Genomic DNA, 24,930 nt, shown 5'->3' on the forward strand with positions numbered 1-24,930 from the left:
AGTCATGTTCATAAATGACTAAACAGAGAAACAAGTCAAGGGCACTTAGCCCTACATGGAAGAATGCGAAAGCATTGCGATGTCTTCCCAATGATGACTCGTTTTACGAAAAGTATTGATACTGTCTCCATGTTGCCTTGTATGTATGATTTATTGTTTTACGTGCCTCGCTCTCATTCGTGCACTTGCGTGGACATCCAAAGGAGCTGGGCACAGCTATTGACTGAGAAGTCGAAGCTGAAGATTCGTTCATCGGAGCGCACGACAGCTCTCACTGAAATCACCGCACTGACTGGCAGTAGGTCAGTGCCATCAGCGCCTTCGCAGAGGGAGGGGCAGTATGGGAATGCTGGCATGATGAGTGGAATCGGAGCTGGCTGTCGAAGACGATGACGAATGCACGAGCAGTGGCAGAAGTGCATCTCAGTGACCACATGGCTTTTTTTTACATCTCCAGCCACGCCAGCAGATGAGCCATATAATGCTTTTGCGTTAATAAGTCTTTCCTAAAAGCACCCCAATTGTTTAAGCGTGTACAATATAGCTCTGGAAATCTGACTGCAATAAAGAAGCCTGTTCCATGCAAATAATTTAATATATATATATATAAAAAAAGAACCTTTATACGATCTTGCTAATAACTCCTGCAGAACCCCGCAAGGTGGAGGACGCTTCATGAAGGGCAAAATTGTCATAAGCCCGAATGTAGCACGAAGCTACAATGTAAACCCATACAAGTTTTTCAGAAAGAAACCTTTGCAGTTGAATTTTTTGTCAACTGCAAGAATGTGTAAAATTCCAAAATCTTATCCCGGACCAGGGAGACTTTTTCCTCACCTGTGAAGCTTTCTTTCCGAGAAACTCGTATAGGTTTCCTTTGTAGCTTCGTGCTACATTCGGGTGGATGACAATTTTCCCTTTCAATTTATATAATCTGTGTATATTCCCAGGTAAAACATATAAAGCCAAACTAAACATAAGTTTCTTAACTGTTAAAAAAAACAAGAGAAAATGCAGTTTATGGAATAGTGCCATGTAAACACCTTTGTAAAGAACTTTTTTATTAAAGGCAGAGAGCAATGTAAATGATGCACTTCCTACAATGAAAGGGTGATGCCAAATTTTCCATGTACTACATTCTTCCTATAAAATGCAAATAGAAGCCCAATTCTTTTGCCCTGGGGCCATTATGATGACTGAGGTGCCTCAGAGCGAATGACACTAATCAGGTCCTGGTTGACAAGAAATATAAACTTCAAGTTAGCCATCTGAAAAAGAAGCAAGGTCTAAGTCAATATCACAGCATGCTGCAAGCATATAAATTTTCTGATCAGCCAAATATCGGTATCTCAAAGGTATACTTTCAGCTAGTGGTGCAGCCAGAATTCTTTTGGGGGGGGGGGGGGGGGGGGGGGGGGGCATGTGCTAGGTATGCCAAGCCCTGGCTACGCCACTGCTTCCAGCCAAAAATTTGCATTAAAACAATGTTTCTCTATGCTCTAGCAATAAAAAAATAAAAGAAAGTATTGTGAGACAATGGTTAGGCCGTAGGTCTTCCTTTTATTTCAGTGAGCGAGCGAGCCAGTGGTGATGATGAGTATGTACAGATGAGGAAGATGAAATGCACACGCGCGCTAGAGCAGGCAGCCCGGCTCCTACTTAGGCTGGCGAGAAATGTCGAACAAACGGTTTGAGACTCGAAATGTCAGCAATCTCAGAACCACAGTAACGCTGGTCAGAAGGAACTTCAATGGGAGTGACACGGTAGTTCACAGGGGAAGTTTGTTCTGCAATGATGTTGGGTCCTAGAAAACAAGATAGGAACTTCTCACACAAGCCTGGGATATGAACGGGTGTCCAGAGCAGCACCTCATCTTCGGGATGAAAGGAAATGTTGCAGTGAAAGTTGTCGTAACATTGCTTGAAATCTCGTTGGTCGGCCTCTGTGTTGAGTCGAGCATGTTGTCAACATTAGTCAAGTCTTGAGATGAATTGTTTGGACACAGACGGCGAGGGGCTAGTAGGAACATTAGAGAAAGAGGCGTCAAGCATAAATATCGGCGAACGGCCAGAAATGAGGTAGAAAGGGGAGTAGCCAGTAGTTTGGTGAACAGCGGTGTTAAGTGCAAATGTAACAAATGGAAGAACTGTGTCCCAGTTGTTGTGGTCTGGTCCAATATACATAGATATCATATCAGCTAATGTGCAAGGAAATCGCTCTGTTAAGCCATTTGTTTGTGGGTAGTCAGCTGATGTCATCTTATGAACTGTGTGACACATTCCGAGTATTCCTTCGAGGTCTGTTGACAGAAACGTCTTGCCTCAGTCACTAAGCAGGATGCGAGGGGCTCCATGACGTAACATGATGGCTTCCAGAAAGAAGGTGGCGACACCTGACGCAGAGCCAGAGTGTAGAGGAGCGGTCTCTGCATAGCGTAAGTTGGTCGACAGCAGCCACAATCCATCGATGTCTTGTCGGCGTCATAGGAAGATGTCCGAAGAGGCCTATACCAACAATGTCAAAAGGTGTCTCTGGACATCGATGTAGCAGGCCAGCAGGAGGTGTTGTTGGTCACTTCTGCAGTTGGCAAAGCGGGCAAGTGATGTACTTAGCCACAAAGGTAGAAAGGCCAGGCCCAAGGCATTGACAGCTTGAACTCTTGCGAGACAACTGTTAGGCCCCAGGTCTTCCTTTTATTTCATCGAGCGAGCCACCCACTACTATTACGGCCCAAGTGGTGATGATGAGTATATACAGATAAGGAAGATGAAATGCAGATGCTGTGCTCACAATATAAATGAATGGGCAGTAGATGATACCTAAACATCCCTACTAAAAACAACAATCTTTTGTCCACTTGTGTTTAACAAAATCTTATAAACTAACACCTGTCATGGTAGTACAGTAAAAGCTCGTTAATTCGGACTTCTAGGGACAGTAAATTATGTCCGAATTAATCGAATGACTGAATTATCGAGCGGACAACAAAAACAATAAATGCAAGACTTTCATCAACATACCTTTACTGTGCAAAGTAATCGAGGATGCTCGTCTGCTTTCACGCAGATACTATTTTTCGAAGTTCTTTCAGGTGCTTAGCAGCTCGCATGCTGTCTGCAGAGTCCCAACAAAATTCTTCAAATACAGCGAGGGCTTCCTTCACAGTGTGAGGGGGCTGAGGCTGCTCCTCTTGCGGCTCCTCTTGCTCCTCAGAATCTTCACCCTGCAGCACGTTCCTGACAATTTCTTCATCGGTAAGAGAGCCGGCTGGAAAAATGCCGTCATCAATGCCGATGTAATCAGCGAGTGTCACCGCATCCGGCAGAACTCCTCCGAAATCCTCGCAGTCATCTCCATTGTCATCTAGCGACACTTCGGCCACTGCATCATTGCCAGGCTCACGCACAATGAAGCCACTGTGTCTAAAACAGTTGGCGACGATGTGCGCGGGCGTGTTGTGCCAAATGTAGGCAAGAATGTTGACCACGCTCAAAAGATTCACGTCGTACTGCTTGCTGACTTCATGGCACAGGAGCATATGTTCCAGCACGCGCCTGCGGTATTTGGTCTTGACATACTGAATTATGCCTTAGTCCATCGGTTGGAGGGCCGATGTTGTGTTCAGCGGCAAGAAAACAACTTCCACGTTGTCCAGTCCGGTGACACTGTTATGCGCACTACAAATGTCCAGCACCATTAACAATAATAATATTTGGGGTTTTACGTGCCAAAACCACTTTCTGATTATGAGGCACGCCGTAGTGGAGGACTCCGGAAATTTTGACCACCTGGGGTTCTTTAACGTGCACCTAAATCTAAGCACACGGGTGTTTTCGCATTTCGCCCCCATCGACATGCGGCCGCCGTGGCCGGGATTCGATCCTGCGACCTCGTGCTCAGCAGCCCAACACCATAGCCACTGAGCAACCATGGCGGGTAGCACCATTAACACTTTGTGGAAAACTGTCGGTCTAACTTCTGCATCCAGCCTTGAAAAATTTCCGACATCATCCAGGCCTTTCTATTCGCTCGGTATTCCACCGGAAGAGCAGGCATGTTCTTAAAGCACCGTGGCTTTTGTGCCTTTCCAATGACGACAAGCTGCAAGCGCTCTGTTCCTGTCATGTTGGTGGCTAAAAGAATGGTGGCGTGTTCCTTGCATCTTTCGCCACCGATGCACGGATCTCCTTTCATGGTCACAGTCTTGTCTGGCAAAGCCTTAAAGTGCTGTTTCATCAGCATTAAATTTATCATTTGGATTGTAGGCGGCGATGTGTTCGAGCAGCTTAGCATTCTTCCAATTGTTGGCAACGTCTTCGTTGACAGCAGCTCTTTCGCTGCACACAGTCTTAAAAACGAGGCCATGTCGCTCTCTGAAGTGCGTACACCACCCTTCCGATGCTTTGAAGGCATCGATATGCATAATCAGTGCAAACCTCTCGGCTTGCACCATGGTGAAGGGTCCACTCAATGGCAGGTTTGCATTACGTGAGTCGACCACCCACTGAAGCAAAGCCTCTTCCAACTCCGGATAAGCTGCTGTTTGCAGATGCTTTCATGATGCTTGGAACTTCTCGCTTTCGAACACCTGAAGAATGTGTTCTTCATTTTTCACATACCTGCTCAAGGTAATTCTTTTCACATCGTACTTCTTCATGGCTTCTTGTCGAGAGAGCCCGTTCTTCAGGGCCCGCAACATTTCCACCTTGGTAGCCAAGTCCTTGGCCTCGTATTTCGGCCGCTTCGCCGGCGATGCCATCTTCGGAGAATGCAGTGACACGGGCGCACAACAGAAAAGCACCAATAGAGTTCAATAACTGAGCAGCACTAAATCCAGCAGTCCTCGGCAAAACAGCGTGCAAGGATGTAGCACACCGACAGCAACAAAGCGACAAAATGGCCCCGTCGATAATGCCAACACGTGCAAAAACAAGGAAAAGCGCCAATCCAGCCACAAGTCGAGCCAAATGGATTGGATTGGCCAAGTTTACTACTTGATGTCAATGGCGATGCTGTGTTTGGGTATCACTTTTGTGCTGCGTTTGCCCTATTTTCATTTTCGAGCCTCAGTGGCTGCCCAAAATCGTCCGAATTATCCGAGGTGGGCTGGAATCCATCGGAATTAACAAGAGTTTATTCCCATAGACCCCAATATATAATTGTAGGGACCAGGCGCGAAGGTCGAATTATCCGATTTTCTGAATTAACGGAAGTCAAATTAACGAGCTTTCACTGTACAGTGGCTATAGTGTCCTGCTGCTGAGCATGACGTTGCAGATTTAATTCCTGCCTGGGTCAGCTGCGCACTGTTGAGGGTAGATTGCAAAAGCACTAGTTTCCCAAGCCTTGGGTGGATGTTAGAATCCAAGGCAATCTAAATAAATCCTGAACCCACCAGTACAGTGTCTCTCTCACAGCCCTAGTGTTTCTTTGGGTTGTTAAATCTCGCCAATCAGCCTAGTACACAACTAGAAACACCCATCTGGAATGATGACTCAGTGACCACTGGCGGCAACAGATGACTTCCCAGTTGATACCAGTAGCAATGAAAGAAAGAAGTTTTCTTGGCACCATTAAAGCCAGCAGGCTCATAAGCTGGAGTAAAAATGGAAAGAAAGCTCTTTCAGACACTGCATGCAGTGAATTTTACCCAACTGAATCATTTTCACTTTTTATGGCTATGCCTTAAGTCTGTGATGTGATGCTCCCAGTTTTTAAGTCCTTGTCACAATGGCACTCTAGTGCAAAAGAAACACACTTAACACAAGTTTTGCACCAAGGCAACTGATGGCACAGTGACGCGTTCTGTTCAAGTCATTTGCCCATGCTTGTTGGCAATATTTACAGGCGGGAAGACACTTGCAAGTGAGAAAATCTATGTGACCTGGCCTTCACTTTATACCTTCTTTTTTCATTATTGGTGTGCTTGTCTAAAGGCTTCCATGCATGCAACATACAATGAATTTGTTCAATTAAACTGGATAAATTGGATAATGGATAATATTAATTAAATCACAAATGTTTATCAAGGGTCAATGTTATCACTATATTCTGAGACTGAAAAAAAAAGTAAGAGCATCATCAAATGCGAGGCCACATCCATCCTAGCTGTAGTGTTTAATCCCAATGCCAGACATTCTCGACAAAGAATGCACAATAGGAGTGTGGCCATGACCAGATTTTCTCTCTATGGGTGTGCAACTAAAGCAAGAATTATGTTAATGGTAAACACAACTGGTAAACACAAATGGCAATGCCCAGCGAAAAAAACTCGAAATTTCTATATGATTCTAAGCAAACCTCAGAAAAACTGAACTCTCTCCAAAAATTAAATAAAAACAGAACTTCCCTTTTAACCCATGACTAGCAGATTTCATGACTGGCTATGCTGGTAAATCTCCAGTAGTAAGGGGAAAGGAGTGCATAGAGAGAATCGAAGCATCATGACTAAAGGCTGTAGCAGCACTTGGGTAATTGTGGTATCACCACTTAGCTACCAGAGGAACAAAACTTGAAGCACTATAGTACTACCCTTTTCATGCTCCACAGACATGGAGGCAGAACATTTTTTAAGGCAGTGCATAATGTGGACAACCTGATGTGTCAGTGCGTTCCCTTCCCAGAAAGACATTTCAATATGCCTCTGTCATACGTGAACACATGCCATTTAACTATCACACCAGTTAAAGGGGTGCTAAAGGTAAATATTAAGTCAATCTACTGAAGTGATAGATTAATGCGCGAGAATGTCTAAGGCATCAATATTATCAAGAACAGAGATTTAGTAATAGAGAAATTTAGGTAAATAGAGGACAATTTGAGACTCCACTAGAACATTCAAGTACTATCCTGATGATATAGCAACACATCATAATTCTGTAGTACTGAAACACTCATAATAAAAAGACCATTGCATTGCATTATAAGATGGACGAAAATGCTACTTGTCTGCTTCTATTCGATTAACCAAAAAAATAACTTTTTTACATAGCCCTTGACAACTATGCGGGCCGTCGAAAAGTTTAATTTTCGCTTGACACTGCCTGGCCCGCACATTCATGTTTCAGTACTTTCATTATCACGTAGTGCTACGCTGATTTTGCTGGCTCATAAAACACAAAAACTGCAATTAGGAGAGAATGAGGCCCATAGTGATGATTGTCGAAGATTGTGATTATAATTTGGCCTGTACTTTCCCTTTCTCTTTCGTATTGTCAGTTGTATTGGCTCGATTTCTAGCTGCGCTTTTGCATCTTTAGCAACAAACTGTAGCACCAGCTGTCGGGCACTGTTTTACTCAGCGATGGCAGTAAAGGGTGGTGATGGCGCATGCGACATCATGACTCCTCACTCGGGGACGGGCGATTTCAATTGTGCTAGAGGTATGCAGACCCTTCAGATGCGATTTTCTCTTAAACTAAGTCTTTTCTTAGCACGAAACAAGCTTTACGAGGCTTCTGAAACTGTATTTTGACAGACCATGTTAACTTGATATTTGCCTTTAGTGTCCCTTTAATGCCTGCCAAAAAAGTGGCATGTATAGTAGTGTCATGCTGAAGCCTCTGTTCTAACAGAATGAAGTCTCTAACCATAATTAGGTAGTATACAAGAAACAATTTAGTATTGGAAAGAGTAAAAGCTCACTGAACCTCAATTCAAATCAGAAGGAGAAAAATATTGCTCTACAAAAGCTAAGCAAAAATGGATATAAAGAAAAAAAGACTTCAGTTGGAAAACCATTCAACAAAACACAAAACTAAAGGAAATGCAACCTTCCAATTCAGCACCTCTACAGCTACAGGCCTGCCAGGAAGGCCACAGCCCTCACCCTAAATTCTATAGGTTGAATGCCATAAACAAGCAAACAAATGATTTGATTACCTATCCAGCTACTGTGATATGAAAGTAAAAGCAGAAGGAATAAGTTCCAAGCATGCATTTCATTTTAAATCTTGTTCTGAGCAAAGGCCTTTTGTGGGATACATATGCAATTATAATTTACCTTTAGACCAGCACACAAGCCATAGTAAACAAGCAAACTGCAGAGACTGAGAAGCAACACATTGTTTTAACACCTGAGTGACTTTTCTGCAACATTGCTGGCTGTTGCCAATTTCGCCAGCTTCAAAAACTTCTTTCTATAACTGGGAAAGCACCTTTGGCATACTTCGAATGTCAGATGACTTCCAATAGAAAACTCAGAGACCTAGGAGCTAAATGGTTTTGCGAACAGAATTTATTTTTCATAAAACTTGACGCAACATTAGTCAAATTGTAGAACGAGCCTTAATCTATAAACTTTATGAAAAATTCGAGAGATTTGGCAGGTATGCCAATGGCAGTAATGCTTTAAGCTTGTCATATGAAGTCAAACTAGTTTCACATGAGCCATTCAGCCGCCCAGCACAGTGGCTTAGTGGCCATGGCATTCAAATCCGAGTTCAAGGTCACGAGTTCAATTAACGGCCAATGCAGCAGCGACATTCTGATGGTGGCAGAATGCAAATCTAGTGCACCGACTTTTGTGTGCACCTTGAGAAATCCCAGACCCCAAATTAATCTAAAGTTCCACCCCACCACTCCAACCTACCATGTCCCCTAAAAGTCAAGCTGTGGCTTTTGAATGAGCCTTTACCATTCCATTTAAATGTTCCTACCAAGTTTTTCTGCACCATATTTTCATACATTGTAATGCACGTTCAAGCTACATGAAAGGCAAGAGAACTTGTGATATTATGAAGTAAACTACGGTGTGAAATAAAGCAAAGGGCAGAGAGTAATACAAAAGACAAGAAACAACAACAACAAAAAACAATTAAAGGCATTCATTACCTCCACAACAGCGTTGTTGTTCAGCTTGTGCTTGTTCCCAGCTAGAACTGGCTTGCCATCAATGTAGATTGGCCTCTTTCCTTCATTGGCAATGATAAATTCCCCAGTGTTGCGAAGCTTGATCACACCCTGACGACGTGATATTTTCCATGAAGGACCCTCCAAAGACAGGTCAATGTCGATGGGATTGTCTTTTGTCATACGCCCAATTGTTATCTGAAATTATAACACCATTTAGCAGTGCAGCAGCTTAAGCCCACTTTCCCTAACTCTGGAGCGCTTCAGAAAATCTACAAGGTAGGCTTGTGTGGCTGCACATTCAGTACTTACTTCTTTAGATCGCATAAGGTACCTCACAAGGCGACCACGAAGTACAGCAAGAGTCTGATTGTCAAAGTCAGGTGGGGATACACCTGCAAAAAAAAAAAAAAAGAAGTGGCATAACGGCACAAGGCCTAAACCACCCAAAAAATGGCATTTCAATACAATTTGTGAGTGAGAAAAGAGGCACCATTTTGGCACAACTATACTAGAAGACATACAAAAATAAAGCAGCAAATCCATATCAGCAAGGCGGTAATTCACGTTGTAGTCTGAAATCAGGCAGGCATGCTGCAGTCCCCATTCACAGCAGAGTAAATTTTATCACACAGAGCGATACTATTATTGCATTCCAAATAAACAGTGACATTTTTGCTACACATCACCTCACAAAAATATGGAACAGGAATGTAAATTATAATCAGACAAAAGAAAAAAGGGGAAAAGAAGAAAAGAAGTAATAGAGGGCCAGAAATGTATCTGCATTCCAGATACAGAAGCACTTAATGATTTTTGGACGTGGCAGGGTCATGAAAGTCCAAATAAAGCCTATTTCACACTGTGTGATGTCGCTTACGAATTCACATCTGTGAATTCGCAGGTATGGCAAATGTACCATTGACCCCTTCATGCACGCAATTTTTTGATGGTCAGAGGCGCTGAATTCTGTGAAATTGCATACGCAGCATGGGCGGGGAACCAATAACAATGTGGACGTAATATTACCCTGGCATGCCTACTTATGTTTTTCTTTGACAGAGTAACAAGTTCAAACACAAAACTCGTTCTACAAGACGTTTCTAGTTTGCTTTACTTTAAATATTATCAAGGTGGACTGATTTGGTGCCTGCAAAGTTGAAAATAGTAGCTGCTGCGATCGGTGCATGTAAAATGGCAATTCTAAGTTCACATTAGCAAAATCACAGCATTGAAAAATACAGTGCAAAGTCGCAGCATGTGAAATGGGCATAACCAGGCAGTCTGAAAAACGAATTTGGACAGTAGAATAGTAATTTACAATGCCAGCACCACAGAAAATTCACTGAAGGTGTTTTTTATGTTGTGATTTATTGAAATAATATTGACTTACAATTTCGTGGCGATTGAGGCTGCGGGTACCTTTTGCATTCGCCCGTTACACAGCCCAATGTGCATCGTCACCAATTAAGGAGCGAGTGTGCAACCTTGATTCCACGACGCTGTCACTTTAGGTAGTGTTGCACAAATTTAGTTTGGAGCTTCATGCCCACACACAAGCTTGCACTGTTTTGTCGAGTAAGCAGACAAAAACTGCGTAGGCATTTGTAGTATGTAGTTGTTAAATGATGGCCCATAGAATGAAACTCTGCTTGAAGCACAGTCGATAGCCAAGCTCATGATTTCATGCCTGATCTCTGAAGCAGCCATGGGTAAGAACACATTGCTGCACACCAATCTTGCCCACCAGGCCTAACCAGTGTCGTTTCATCAGGAGTCAGTGACAAAATTGCCCTTTGGTGCAACAAAAGACAGTGGCCATATGGCACTCGGAATGCTGATGAATTGCCTCAACAACGAAAGCAAGGGACGGAATACCATAAGCAACAGCCTTCTTGAAAGGCAGCAAATCTTCACAGTCGTCATCTTTGCGACATGGAACTCGCGGATCCATCTCAAAAATTGAGTGATGCACCAGGCGGTATTCAAAATTTCAGTCTCTGTTATACAATGGCTTCATGAAGTAGGAAGTGGTGCCCCTGGCATGTTTGAATAATCTAGTAAATCCGAAAGTAAGTAGGTGGCTGTATTAGTAAGGCCATCAATTGACACATTGATGTCACTACCAAAATTGAGCCTATTTGTGGGGCTCCCAATTTAAGGAATACTCGTGGCTCTATCACAAGAAAGGACCCCCTCCAATTAGCAGAGCACCAAGCAATGCGCTCAGAAAGAAGAATGCAATAAGCCTGCGGTAAGAATTATGTGTTATTCTGTCATAATAAGTTTTTATGTCTCTCTATAGAAGCTGGCTCACTGCATGGTGCACCTGCTGCCTAAATACAATGACCTTTCCTGTAAGCCACATACTTACAGGTCTGCCAAACGGATAACCAAGCTAGTCTGCCTATTCAAAAATTTGACAAATGAAAATATACAAGTAACCACAAATTGTACACTGTAGTCACGAACCTTAAAAACTTAATCTTTTCACCCTTAACCATATCTTCTTCGACCCTATCTGGCTAGAGAGCCAGTTTCAAGCATGCCCAATTTTTTTATTGGCAAGTGGTATTACTGTACTTCCAGCAATTTATGAGCATAACCTTAAAATAAGAATGCTGCATTGGAATTTTATGATGATGATTATGTGTATAACATATTACTTGCCTCTCATTAACTCAAATATGGGCTACAGTAAATTGTTGATTAGCACAATATAGCAGCATTTTATGGAGAGGGTACACAATTGATGTCAGATGCAAAATGTGTATAACATACCAGTGACACTGTCCACAAGCACGTGCCACTTCGGTAGTTCATTTTCCAGCTGGCGAATCTCTTGCAAGGAATTGCGCTCTAACAGATGGTGTTCTGCAAGTAAATACAGTGAACAGGGGTGGGACAGCAGGAACAGCTTTTGCAGCAATTTATGGAGCAAAAAAATCCTGGTTTTGGAGCAGCATAGTTTGCATTTGGAGCAGGTTAACAAAGAAAAAAATTACATTTTTGGAGCTGCAAATTCTAAATTTGGACAACTTATTTTACATACATATGTACACACACACACGCATGCAAACACACAGCACAACACACTAAATCTCCAGCAGCTCAGACAAGTGATCACAATTTTTGTTATAGCTCTTCCTTTTTCCATTACTCCTGCCATCAGATCAGATTTCAGAAGGTGCAAAAGAGTGAGCACTGTGTTCAATTTTCTATTTTTTACCAGACACAGTGAAATCCAAGTGATTCTAGTTCCGATAGTTTGAACTAACAGATAACTCAAACAGCATTTTGGGTCCAATCCAGACTCCAAACATTTAACCCTGTAATGCCTGACATAACATGTATGCTACACTGATTTTGGGACATAAAATTAGCATTTAAGCACAGGAAACTTCATGTATAGCCTATAGCAGTGTTTTCGATACACTGGAAGAGTTTTTCATATGCAGCAAACCAATTACTAATTAATTACTACAGGCTGCTAATTCAGTTTCAACTGAAATACGATTTCTTAGTATTTTTTTCTTCTTTCTGCAAATGCACTCTCCATGAGGCGATTCCACGAGAGATCAAACACACATATTCGCTTGATATTTTTGTTTTGTCTGGTTTATGTCTTATAGGAATATTTTATTTATTTTATTTATAGTTTAATTTCCGAAAAGGGTTTCCAGAAAGCCAAAAAATATTTGGAGATAGCAGCGCAAGCGTCTTCCTATGCTTACTAAGCAATAAACATGAAATCAAAAAATATTTTGCAATTCCACGGCTGGATTAAATGCAAACTAAAAACATTGTGTTGAAAAACTTCTCCGCTCATTTTAAAACGCTCCACAGTAAATTAGTTCCATGCTTATCTTAATGTTGTCCACAAATGAAAAAGATGCAAAAAAAATTCTAAACATAGCCCAAATCAGAAAAATTTTGCAACAGATGCATCTTGGCACGTTTTCTATTTCACACAGAAACCTGAAAAAGGTATCAAACATAGAACATTCTCTTTGCAACATTAATGCCAAATATTATCTTCCTACATGAAACCGGTAAATAGACAAGTAAAAAAAACTAATTTCAAAAAAATAAAAAACGTACCAATTTCTGAAAATTTTTTAAATGGAAGCACGATTATGTCGAGCAAAATGTGGGTGCCATAATATGTTTCCTCATTTGCTTTATTTCCAAAATATAACAGGCCAAATTGGTCTATGTTGAGTACCTTTACTGAGTACTTTTTTGTTGAGTACCTCAGGAGTAGCCTTACTGGTCAGTTTGCATTGCACACAAATCTAGTCCTAATTTCTTTTGCTACTTCAGAACTTCACTCTGGCAGCTTGTTCTCAACAAAAATGTATTGTCAGATTTTATTTGTGTCTAGTTGGGGTGTAGGAGTGGGGGGATGCCACCCTCTAAAGTGCTAACGCGTACTGAGTTTGCAGCCTACAATCTCTGCAGGAATCGCACTTACACCTCCATTATTCGCTTGTCAACAGCATGCAAGACACCGCGAGTGCGCATTGTGGCTGCCTTTGCCAAAACCCGCCTGGTGCAGACAGTAAATCACCTGTAAACGGTGCCAAGGCAGGCTAATCCTTAAGTGACGGAGCACTTCTATAATCGGCAGGTGCGCCATTATGGAGGAGCTACTTCACTGCCTGCTCCCCATCCCCCACATGTAATAGATACTGTAACCTTCTTCGGCACCACCACATGCGACTCACACTGTACCTTTCTAAAAACTTATCCGAGACACTTCCCAAGCCGTTTATGCATTTCATTGCCCGTTGTTACATGTTTTCCGTGTTGCTCACAGATAACGTTTTACTATTTTACCTCTATCTTCACCTCTCTATTGACCTGCCTGAAAAAGAGCAGCGCAGAATGACTGAACCAAAGGCTGATGAAGTTACCTAATTGATGATGTTTTGTCAGCACCTTCCTGACAAGCTTTCCCATGCCGAGAACAGAAGAGGTCATGGGTGGCACCAGATGGACATTGTCCTTCGATAATGAGCGTGGCCGACACTTTTTCATAGTGAAAAGCTTTAGAGGGCCTTGTTCATAAAACTGCAAGACATTCTAGAGCATTCTAGAGGCTCAGTCACAAAAGCAGCGCAGAAAAAGCAATAGAAAAGGTGCGGTGCCAATCAGCATAAACGTTTCGACTTCGTCTACACGTGATGCATGTGGCTCATAGCTCTGTGAGTATTCTGTGCCGATTATTTACACGTTCACAAGAAGAAGATCGCTAAGAAAATAAATTTTCACTCCGTAAGCATTTTGGATGTTGCCTCATTGCGAAAGCTACTGCCAGAGGTTGAGGATATTTGCGACACTGATGAGGTCTGCCAGCACTGCATTACGCGCCTCAAGGATACCGTCTTCACCTAGTGACACCTGCGATGAAGCAGACGAGGCATTCTTTCAGGAAGAAGCAATTGATGACTTGAACAGGTACGTCCACCTTTCTTCTGATGGTTCACCGTTGAAGCTACCATCTTCCATTCATCTATCTGCGAGACATTCCAGATGTTCAAAGCAGCTCGGCCTAAAGTTCCACCACCCTGTCAAAGTTTTACAGCCAGCATCCAAAATGGGTGCTGCTCGCACCACAACAAGAGGTTTGTGTATTGTGCTAATGCCAACCTTTGTGTGTCTGCGTTTGAGCACGTAACCAGCTTGGAAATCTCATTGGAAGGCATGAAAGAGGCATGAAAGCATTGAGCCTTTGTGGCTCCCCAACCACAGATTGCATGCTAGGTGACTGCGAGCGCTGCCCATGGTGTGAAAGCCTCACTTTGGCCAGTCTGGGAATGGTTGACAAGGACATTGGTCACATTTTTTGTATGGGAAAGCGGCGACTTGATCAAGAAGACGTGATCTTCCACCCTTTTTCTGAAAGAGCTCGGCAAATGGGTGACCAAATGGATTCCTCACGAACACATATGCCGCACTCAAGCCACGGCTGTTCATGAGGCAAAGAAGTGCAAGCAGCATGGAAGCATTGTTCTGCACATTGACATTGCAAAGAACTGGACTGTCCTTCTCTAAAATGAAGCACAATCGTACCACTGGCACAAGAAACAAATCTCCATTTTCACCTGTGTCGCCACAACAAGGAAAGCAACACACAGCTTTTCTGTCATAAGCGACGACATGCATCACGACGCCGCATATGCCTGCTACGCCCTAGGTAGAGTGCACAAAGTGTTAGATGAAAAGCTACCCATCTACTATCCCGTAACATACGTACGTCAGCGATGGTGTATCGATCCATATTAAAAATAGGTACCAACTGTACGATTTGTGCAACTCCAAGTATACATCCGTGAGGTGCTACATTTTTCACTACTGGGCACGGGAAGAATGCTGGCGATGGTGTGGGCAGATTCCTTAAAGGGCCCCTGAAACGGTTCAGACAAATTTTGTAGACGCATAGGGTACAGCTAAAGTTAATCATTCGCACCACAATTTGTGTGAAGCGTCTCATATTAAGAGAGCTAAGGATGATTACAAGTTGCATTCTACATAGCCATGCATTTTCTCCTCAACTCGTCCACGGAGTGATCGGGGCTAAGCTCCGCCTTCACTGGCTCTGCGTTATGATGCTATGTTGTGTTGTCAACTTTGGTTGTCTAGGAGCGAGGGCACGAAGCCTCTCCGACCTCTCTGCCAGCTGCTTGGCAGCTGAACCCACAGGGTAAACAAAAGCTATCGAAGCAGCGTGCGTTGCGAGCATTCTGTCGCAGTGCTAAACGCGTCTGTTATTCCGGTAACCACAGGCGAGCTGGGCGTTTAGACAGGGGGTAGAGGCATAAACTCAAGCTGACGAAGGAACTTTAACGTAGACGTATACGAGCGGCCTGATCGGTCTGCACAGTCCAGTCACCTGGTGGCACAGAGCTCAACCAGCCAAACAAAGAGCCAATATTGCTCTAACCAAGTGTAAAACAGCAGAACTGATAGTTGGGCAAGTTGGTACGAATTCATAGTAAAATATTTAGCGCGCACAACTGACAAGGACACAGTGAAGGGGGACACAGTGAAGTGCTCGTGTGTCCCCCTTCACTGTGTCCTTGTTAGTTGTGCGTGCTAAATATTTTACTATGGATCAAGTGTAAAAAATCTCAAACATTTACAAAAACAACATGTTAATGATCATACTCCTACGAAAAATTTATACCAGCAGCAAAGAAGAATACACTTCGTTACTGCTACTGTGTATGGTTGAGCTCTGTGCCACCAGGTGGCTGCACCGTGCAGACCATTCACATTTGCGCTTCTGCTTATCCCGTGAAACGACACGGTCAAGCTTGCATTTACCTGAATACTGGACTGCTGGGGTAGCAATCCTCCGGTGTAAAGTGACGGCTACAAACACTCAAATCCTGGCGCTGATCAAATAGCAACAGTCCGATGTGCGTTGCAGCCACTCCGCTCATCTGCTGCCTTACAGTAGGACATGATGTCGCAGCTTGACATATTGCCAGTCGCTACGTTTGCAGCCCACAACGTAACCAGGGCAAATCATGGTGCTCACAAAAAGACAGACCGACACTGACCGCAGAGCTCCTGTCAACACGGAGCTCGTTGTAACACAAGCAGACGACACTTGCTGTGCGCCAGAAATGCTTAAGTGTAGTGAGAAATTGTTCTTGTGCATTCTCTTTGTTACTTTCCTTCTACAGAAACAAATTAACTAACATTCCAACTGTAACGAACAACATTTGTTAACCATAAAGCGGGAAATATTATCGATAACGCGCTGGGCAGCCAATCAGATAGCTCGCTCTACTGGCGACATTAGGGCAATTTACATCCAATGATTAGGGGCGGCTGAAAATTCAGCCGAGCGGTGCGCTGCGATCAACAGCGATGTACATTTTTATAACCTTATAATAAATTACACGCTTTACACAGAGTGCTTAGATGCGTCAATTAATGATCAGAAGGACCAACTTTAACGACTCAGTATGTTTGTACAAAATCGTCAAAATCGTTTCAGGGTCCCTTTAAGCACCAAACTTCCCTGCACAACCTGAGGTCTGGAAGCACCGCCTCCATTCAGTCGGAACATGAGATGCTCTCCAGACTTAGTGGCAACATCAAGAATGTGGCCCTGCTTCATGCACCTGCTGCAGCCATTGAGGAGCATCGTCGGCAGAAGTCAGTGGAGTGGAAGTCAGTGCCACATGTGCTGGGAATTCAGTCATGGAATGTGTAGATGTGTGCCTGTGATCAGTCAAGTGGACACGCGCGCTGTCCGTTGCGAGGGCTGCCACTAGCTAGATGAACCCTTTGATCGAACCCTTTTAAATAGTAACTGCAAAGGAAACGCAATAAATTCGTTCGAGCACCACAAGTAGTGTCGAGTTTGTTCTCTCTTGCGCCTCCGAAAACAAAGCAGAAAACACGTTTTCTGTTCTTGCCACAATAAAAAACCCATGCAAACCTTCCTTCATTTGTGGCAGCTGTTACCTTTTCTTCTTTTAAAGGAGAGTAAATGTTAACAAACTGGAACGAGTGATTGCATAACTATTTTTTTCTTGTGTTTTATGTAGGATGATAATATTTTGTATAAATGTTGCAAATAGAATGTTCTATGTTTGACACTTTCTTTAAGTTTCTGTGTGAAATAGAAAGTATGCCAAGTTGTATCAGTTAACAAATTTTTCTTATTTGGGCCATGTTTGGAATTTCCTTTACCTTATTTTCGTTTCTCGACAGCATAAAAATAAGCATGGAACCAATTTACTGTGAAGCGATTTAAAATGAGCAGAAAAGGTTTTCGGCACAGTGTTTTTAGTTTGCATTTAATGTGGCCATGAAATAGGAAAATATTGCGGTAAGCAATAGGATGACGCTCACGCCGCCAACTTCGGATATTCTTTTGGCTCGCTGGGAAAGCCTTTCGGGAATAAAATTTTCGGTTCCATGCAGTTTGAATATTCCTACATAACATATAAAGAAACAAACAAAACAAAAATATCAAGCAGACATGCATGTTTCATCTCTCGTGGAATCACCCCATGGCCAGAAATAAAGTTTGTCAGAGCCATTTTAATTTTAATTGATGTGGAACTGTGTTTGGGCACCAATTACAAAGTTAAATAGAAAAAAAAAACTCGTTATTCAAACAAAGGTGCAAGATGGTTATTTCACGTGGAACTACCATTTCCACCTGCTGCTGATCATGAGAATATGATGCCTGAACACAAACTGAAATTCCGAGGTCAAAGGCTACAGAGCGCACAATTGAGCCCACGGCCCCCCAGCCCCCCGGCACCCCCCCGTTGCTACGCCACTGGCCCTTGGTGCTAGTACCTAGGGCACCAGGCAAAAGCACTTGGCAGCTTGGGCGCAATTCGAGGCATTTTTACTATTTGGGGCAACTTGGCCCAGTAACTCGCAAATTAGCACTTTGGCGCAATTAGTGCAGCTGTACCACAGCTTAGTGAAGTAATAAAAACCTACAGCAACTAACAAAACACTGATATGTCATCAGCAAGGGCCTCAGTCAGACTTACCATGCTCCAGGGCTTCATCCTTCACCCAATCACTATGGAAGGAAGCAAAAGAAAACTGCCTTAAGCTTCTTTTCCTAAACCTAGCCTCATAGCTTGCACTAAACTGGAATATCTTCATTTAAGTGTTTTAGTAATAAGCCGACTCACAAGCAGACATAAACACACAAAAACACACAAAAGATTTGCAGCCCACAATGTAACAAGGACGATCCATAGTGCTCATGAAAAGAAAGCCAGAGACCGGCACTGACCGCCCACTCGTGTCAACACTGAGATTGTTGTAACACAAGCAGACGACACTTGCTGCATGCCGGAAGTGCTTCAGTGTAGTGATAAATTGTCATTGTGTATTCTCTTGCTTTCTTTTGTAGAAACGAATTAATGACTATTCCAACTATCATGAACAGTTGTTCACCATGAAGCTGAAAAAATTATAGATGATGCGACTTGAGTAGCCAATCCAACAGCTGGCTTTACTGATGCCAATTGGGATAACTACGACAACAGGGAGGGGGTGACTGAAAACACGGGGAAGCAGCGCCGCTGTGATTGGTAGCAATACAGTCAAACCCACTTATAATGATACCGGTTTTAACAATATATTGGTTATAACAATGAAAAGCTGCTGCACAGCCAACTTTTGTATGTTTTCTAGGGAGAAATAACCTGCGTACTACAATGTCCCCATGCTGCATTATCGGTTATACCGATGAAGTCTGGCTGCTGGGTGCCCATGCTGAAAGGTAATGGAATGTGAAATCCTTGAAAAGAAAAAAAGTGAAATGCAAGCAGTTGCACGATCGCCCGCCACCGCAACTGCTGCCGCATGCTTCTCTCCATGAGAGATGCCCGCCTGCCTCGCATGCATCTCTGCCGTCGCCCTTCCACTCCTCTGAAACATGGACTGCCCCAACTGTGCTGACAAGTTACAACGGTTTTTTATTCTATGTTACAATGCTGCCGGCACTGCTCCCAGATTGCTTGCTGGGCCCTCGTTCTGCGCAATTATACTAACAGATTAAGTCACTCATGCTTGTGTTTGTTCGTTGCATCGAACTCGTTCCTGGCCATCTAGTTTATCAGCTTCGTTTGACTCGCTGCTGAAATAGAAGATGGCTGATCCACCCGCTGATCATCGGCAATGCACAACAACGTTGCTGAAGAAAGCGCACTGCTATAGATCTCGAAGCAAAGTGCTTCTAACTGATGACGCAATCGTCGTGAATGTGTTTGCATCGGATAGCGACAGCGACGGCCACGACGGCAGCGCTGACGCGGTAGGGCAGGCTGCTTCAACGTTGACCCCGCAGGGGGTCCTGTTTATGATCCAATCCCTCATGGGCTTGTTTTCGCGAGGGACCTTCTGCTTCACTACGTGGAGCACCTGGATGCCTTGGAGAAGGATGTCGGCAAGTTTCACGTAAAGCAAGCAGGACTGACATGCGGTTTTCTCAGGCAAGCCAGTGGGAAGTACATGGCGAGATGCTTGCGACGATCTCGTCCCAGCGTTTCTTCTGGATTTCTCGAGCTGAGATGCTGCCGCGGCAACCTTACTGCATATTTTAAAAGGCGCTGTTTGGTGCCACCAAAGCGATGCCCCGGTGGAGCTCATATATCACTTGCCGCCCGTGACCCTTGTTTGCAGTTGTTATAGCAGTGCCATTCTTGAACGCCGAATGCTGCGACTTAACAACATGCGATCGCGGCACGCAGGAAGCAGATTTAAATAGTTAGAGGAGTCACCACAATCAGAAGCTGGATGGAGGAAGGTGGTGGGGTGGAGAACTGGCCTTTCTGCCATAACAGTTTTTTTGGAACAGCCAGCCACCCCCATATTCATGTTTTTTTTTCATGCAACCCGGTCACAACAATTATCGGTTATAACAATGGAATTTTCCTGCCACTTGAATATTGTTATAAGTGGGTTTGACTGTACACATTTTTAAGGCCTTATAAAAAATTACACGCTTTACACGGAGCACTTAAATGCGTCACTCAATGATCAGAAGCGCCTACCCTAATGACTCTGTACATTTGTAAAAAATCATCAAAATCATTTCAGGGTCCCTTTAACTCTAACCTATGGGACACCATCTTGGGGTAATACCTGTCCTCATATGTCATGATTCAACAATGCAAAATAAAATGATGCTGTTTATAACCTGTAGTTCATTCCAAAACAGTGTTTTTTTCTGCTGCTACAACATAATGTTTTAGAAATTGCCATCCTGCTCAAATTCAACCTCACTATCCTTCTGTACAAAGCAGGCACCAATATTCTAACCACCGCAGCAGTGTAGTCAAAAGAGTTTTTTCGGTGGAGGGGCCACACACTTGACAGGGGAAAAGGGGCGGGGCAGACAGGTGTTGTAACATGCCATCGTATGCCAGGCATCCCTGGTGCACAGAAACTTCAAGGAGGGGGCGGAGTGAACGTGCTCGATGTGCTCTTCTTCCCCTCCTCCCTCGCTACGCCTCTGACCACTGATGTATTCAACAAGGTTAATCATTTTTATAATATCCATTATAGATTTGCCTGCCATTATATATAATATTCCTTAGCCAAAAATGAAGCCCAGTAAATAAATTGTATTATTCGCAGCTCTTACCTTCTGGAATACCACTTAGAACTGCATCTTTACCAGTATTCATATAACAGCTCATCTCAATTTTAACAGATATACAAGTGCGTACCTTTTTCCAATAAACTATTTTCATTATTTGATTATAACAATATTTTTGGCTCTGTAACATTTTAAATAAGTTGCAAATAACCCCTTAAGTGCAGGTTTTTCCAATTGCCATTTTTCTGTGTTTGAAAGTGTGTCTCAGTAATTTCCAGTTATCATTCTGCCACTTTTAATTTTAAACTTATCAAATCCATTTATTTTATAGGGAGGTCTCCCTTCAGCTATGAGTCATGGGACCTCCTCTTGCGTAACTTTCATATGTAGGAACACATATGTGAAATAACGTTTTCTTTTTTTTAATTTCAGGAAGACAAAATGAATGTAACTAATTTGTAGCTTCATAAACATTCAGCTGGATAAATTTTGTGATGTCTAGTAGACAATATGACAGTAACATCTAGATACAGACCATCTAGATACCATCTACATACAGCCAAGATAAAAGATGCTAATAAATTCAGTCACAGAATAGTCTTATGCGTATGTTGCATTTTGCCAATGTTTGTAAAATAAATTGAGGGTTTAAGTTAGAATACAATAAAAGTCACTAGAAGCAGAATTTTCCATTTAAATGTAACAAGATTTGTCCAAAGTGGTTCAATAATGCATTTACCATGTATTTGAATAGGGAAGGGCCCAAGCTAAAGCTCCCTCCAGAGTTCAACAGTACTACAGGCTTAATACAAGAAAGACTACTCACACAAGCTGCTCATCTGCAATATCATCATCTAAATCAGAGAAGCTCAGCGAAAAGTCCCCTTCTTCCTTCACAGGAACTGCACCAAGTGGAGACAGTTATGTAATGCACAAGTAGAAAACAACAGCTAAAAAAAATTATTTCTGGTGTTTTATGAACCAAAACCACCATATGATAATGAGGCATGAATTAGTGGTAGGCTTGGCATTAATTCTGACCACCTGGTCCTTTGATATGCACCTAAACCTAAGTACATGAGTGTCTTCACATTTCACTGCAAAACAACAGATGCTTGAAAAAAAAAAGAATAATAAAAAAAAACACCATCGTGGTTGCTCAATGGTTATGGTGTCGGGCTGCTAAGCACGAGGTCGCAGGATCGAATCCCAGCCATGGCAGCCGCATTTCGATGGGGGCGAAATGTGAAAACACCCGTGTACTTAAGATTTAAGTGCACATTACAGAACCCCAGGTGGTCAAAATTAATCCGGAGTCCCCCACTACAGTGTGCCTCATAATCAGATCGTGGTTTTGGCACATAAAAACCCATATTATATATATATATATTAGCAACATATCTTTTTCTTTTTTTGTGAAGGAGGGAAAAGGTTACACATTGTTCAGGGTGGCAAACTCAAGGAAACTAAGCAATTATAATTATTTTTTAATTATTCGTGCTTTAGAAAGTATGTTGCAATTGCAGAATTCAAGCCAGCCAGTGCTCAAGGCATGTCCACTTGGCAGAAATATGGATGAAAAAAAAAGTAAGGTATGAGGTCCGTCCCAACGCAGTGAGCCAGCAAAAAGAGGGAGTATAGTCATACCACTCTTTGTTACTTTTTAAACTCAAAAGGACCCAGTTGACCTTTGCTATGAGTCCAGACTGCGGTATGACAAGGCTGAATTTTGTGCATGCACTTTTGTGCAACCCCCTTCTTGTCTTTGTTGAAATGGAGATCGGCAGATAAAACAAAGGGTCATTATCAAATTTCGTGTGAAAGTAGGCAAGAGTGGTACAGAAATTCATCAAATGTTGCAAAAGGCCTATGGAAAGGATGCCCCAAAGAACTGTGTTCAAATGGGTCCAGCATTTTCGGGAAGGTTGTGAAAACCCCAAGGTCAATGCAAGATCAGGACACCCCTCTACTTCATGCAAAGACAAAAACATTGATTGTATGCGTTTTCTAGTGCTCAATGATTGCCAAATGACTGTTAGAATGATAGCAGAAGTACATTCACCAGATTTTGACTGAAAACAGAGAAAAAGGAAAGGTCTGTGCCAAAATGTTGCCGAAACTGCCAACTCCCAAGCAAAAATTGTGATGAAAAGAATGGTGCATTGTTTGGAAAACTTCTGACAGCAGCAATGAATACTTGCAAAGGGTCATCCCCAGTGACAAAACACGGATTTACGAATACATTGAGCTGAAGTCACAGAGCAAAAAATGAAAAAGAAAGATGAGCCAAGGCAGAAAAAAAAAAATAGCACAGTAGAACAAAGCAAAAATCAGCCATGGTGGTCGTGCTTTTTGACTGCCATGGAATTGTGCATGATGAATTTGTATCCAAAGGTCAAACTGTCAATGCAGCTTTTTATCGTGGAGGTACTGAAGTGTCAAAGATTGTGTGCACCACATGCAAACAAATTTGTCAAATGAGAGGCACTGGATTCTGCACCATGATAATGCCCTTGTGCATTCTGCACTGACAGTGTGCGAGTTATGGCATGTAATTTCACCACTGCTGGAAAACCCTCCCTACTCACCGTATTTAGCCCCCTGTGACTTTTTTTTGTTTACCGATTGCAAAATGGTGCTCTAGGGGTGGCATTTTAGAGATGAGACGACAATTCAAAAGAAAATGGCCTCGCTGCTGATGTGCTTAAGAAAAGAGGGCTTCAAAGGGTGGTTTCAGCAAAGAAAGAGGAGGTGGAACCAGGGTATTGTGTCTAATGAAGAGTATTGTGAAGGTGACCACATTGATGTACCTGAAAGTCTGTGCACAAACTGCACAAACTTTTGCGACACACCTCGTATACGTACAATATTTGTAACCAACCAAAGTTAGCTGTGGTAGCTGGGGACGAACAGGTGTGCTAAGGTTGGAATAAAATGGCATCAGCTCTGTGAGTGTCCTAACAGTGTTGTCCCATAGTACGCAAGGCTTTCTGGGAAAATCATACGTGAAATGCCAATGAACTATGCCACAGGTTTATGGATGTAGATACAAAAAGGATTTAGTAAGTGCGGTCTGCCACAACATGCAGACAAATACATATGCACACACATACTACACACGTACACATGGAGTCCCAGCTAACACAGAGCAAGTTTTAAAAGAGAAAAATAGGCAAAGGCTTCTGTACAGACAAAACCAACTGTAGGTAGTTAGCAATGTTCTGAAAAAAGCCTAGAGTATTTTTGTTCTTCTTAATGAAGGACTACTCTTTATGATCACAATGCCAATATACCAGGCTCAGGACCCATATTAGGATACACCAATATCAGTTGCTTGCAATACCCAACCTTCTGTTGTATCATTTTGTCTGCATTTAAAAGAAAGCCCAAGAAAATGTTCAAAGTCTAGTAAGCCTGGTAGGCATTCAAGGGAAAATGAGGGCACACATAGGGTGAAAACAACTTTACTTTTCATTTTGGCCACGGCACTCACTTCAGCAGTACATTTTCTGATACAGAAAAGATGGCTATTGTGAAGAAAGCAATACCGATAAAACAAAATTTTTATGCAAAGTCTTGTCACCTTTCACTACAATGGCAATCACAAGGCTTGTGTCTAGCATACAGGCACAACGTGCAAGCTGCAACCATTTGATCAAGAATTCAGGTGCATTATTGCTAAAAGAATGGTATCCTTTAAAAAAAATATCCCTTGCAGACTCACTGGCTACACTTTGCGAATTGCAATTTGTGCCACAATGTAATTATTGAAAACATTAATTAGTGATTTCTCGTTAATTCGTCAAAATATGCCTTTCAATTTCTCATGCAAGTAATGTCTGCCACTTTGAATAACTGATTGCAAGGACTACAATTACACTACCTGCCACAGGTGATTTCTTTTTAATTGTGTATGGTTCTAAAAAAAAAAAAAAAAAACACCCCCTATATCCACACAAGTGCCACATGCAAACTTAAGAGT

The 24,930-nt window shown here is 42.6% G+C and overlaps 1 protein-coding gene across 2 annotated transcripts in view; it reads right to left on the reverse strand.

Annotated features, from left to right (window-relative positions):
- Positions 1-1,040: 1,040 nt before the first annotated feature.
- Positions 1,041-24,930, reverse strand: part of Rcd5 (microspherule protein Rcd5) — a 46,663-nt gene continuing 22,773 nt past the window's right edge. For both annotated transcript variants that reach the window (XM_075676752.1, XM_075676751.1), the window contains exons 10-15: positions 21,775-21,850; positions 18,385-18,416; positions 11,633-11,725; positions 9,164-9,246; positions 8,834-9,049; positions 1,041-1,268 (exon numbers count right to left, since the gene is read on the reverse strand). In XM_075676752.1, the coding sequence (XP_075532867.1) occupies positions 1,188-1,268; positions 8,834-9,049; positions 9,164-9,246; positions 11,633-11,725; positions 18,385-18,416; positions 21,775-21,850 (581 nt within the window). In that variant the 3' untranslated portion in view covers positions 1,041-1,187. The remainder of the gene's footprint in view (positions 1,269-8,833; positions 9,050-9,163; positions 9,247-11,632; positions 11,726-18,384; positions 18,417-21,774; positions 21,851-24,930) is intronic.

The sequence above is a fragment of the Dermacentor variabilis genome, unplaced genomic scaffold, assembly GCF_050947875.1.
Source record: "Dermacentor variabilis isolate Ectoservices unplaced genomic scaffold, ASM5094787v1 scaffold_12, whole genome shotgun sequence".
NCBI classification, from domain to species: domain Eukaryota; kingdom Metazoa; phylum Arthropoda; class Arachnida; order Ixodida; family Ixodidae; genus Dermacentor; species Dermacentor variabilis.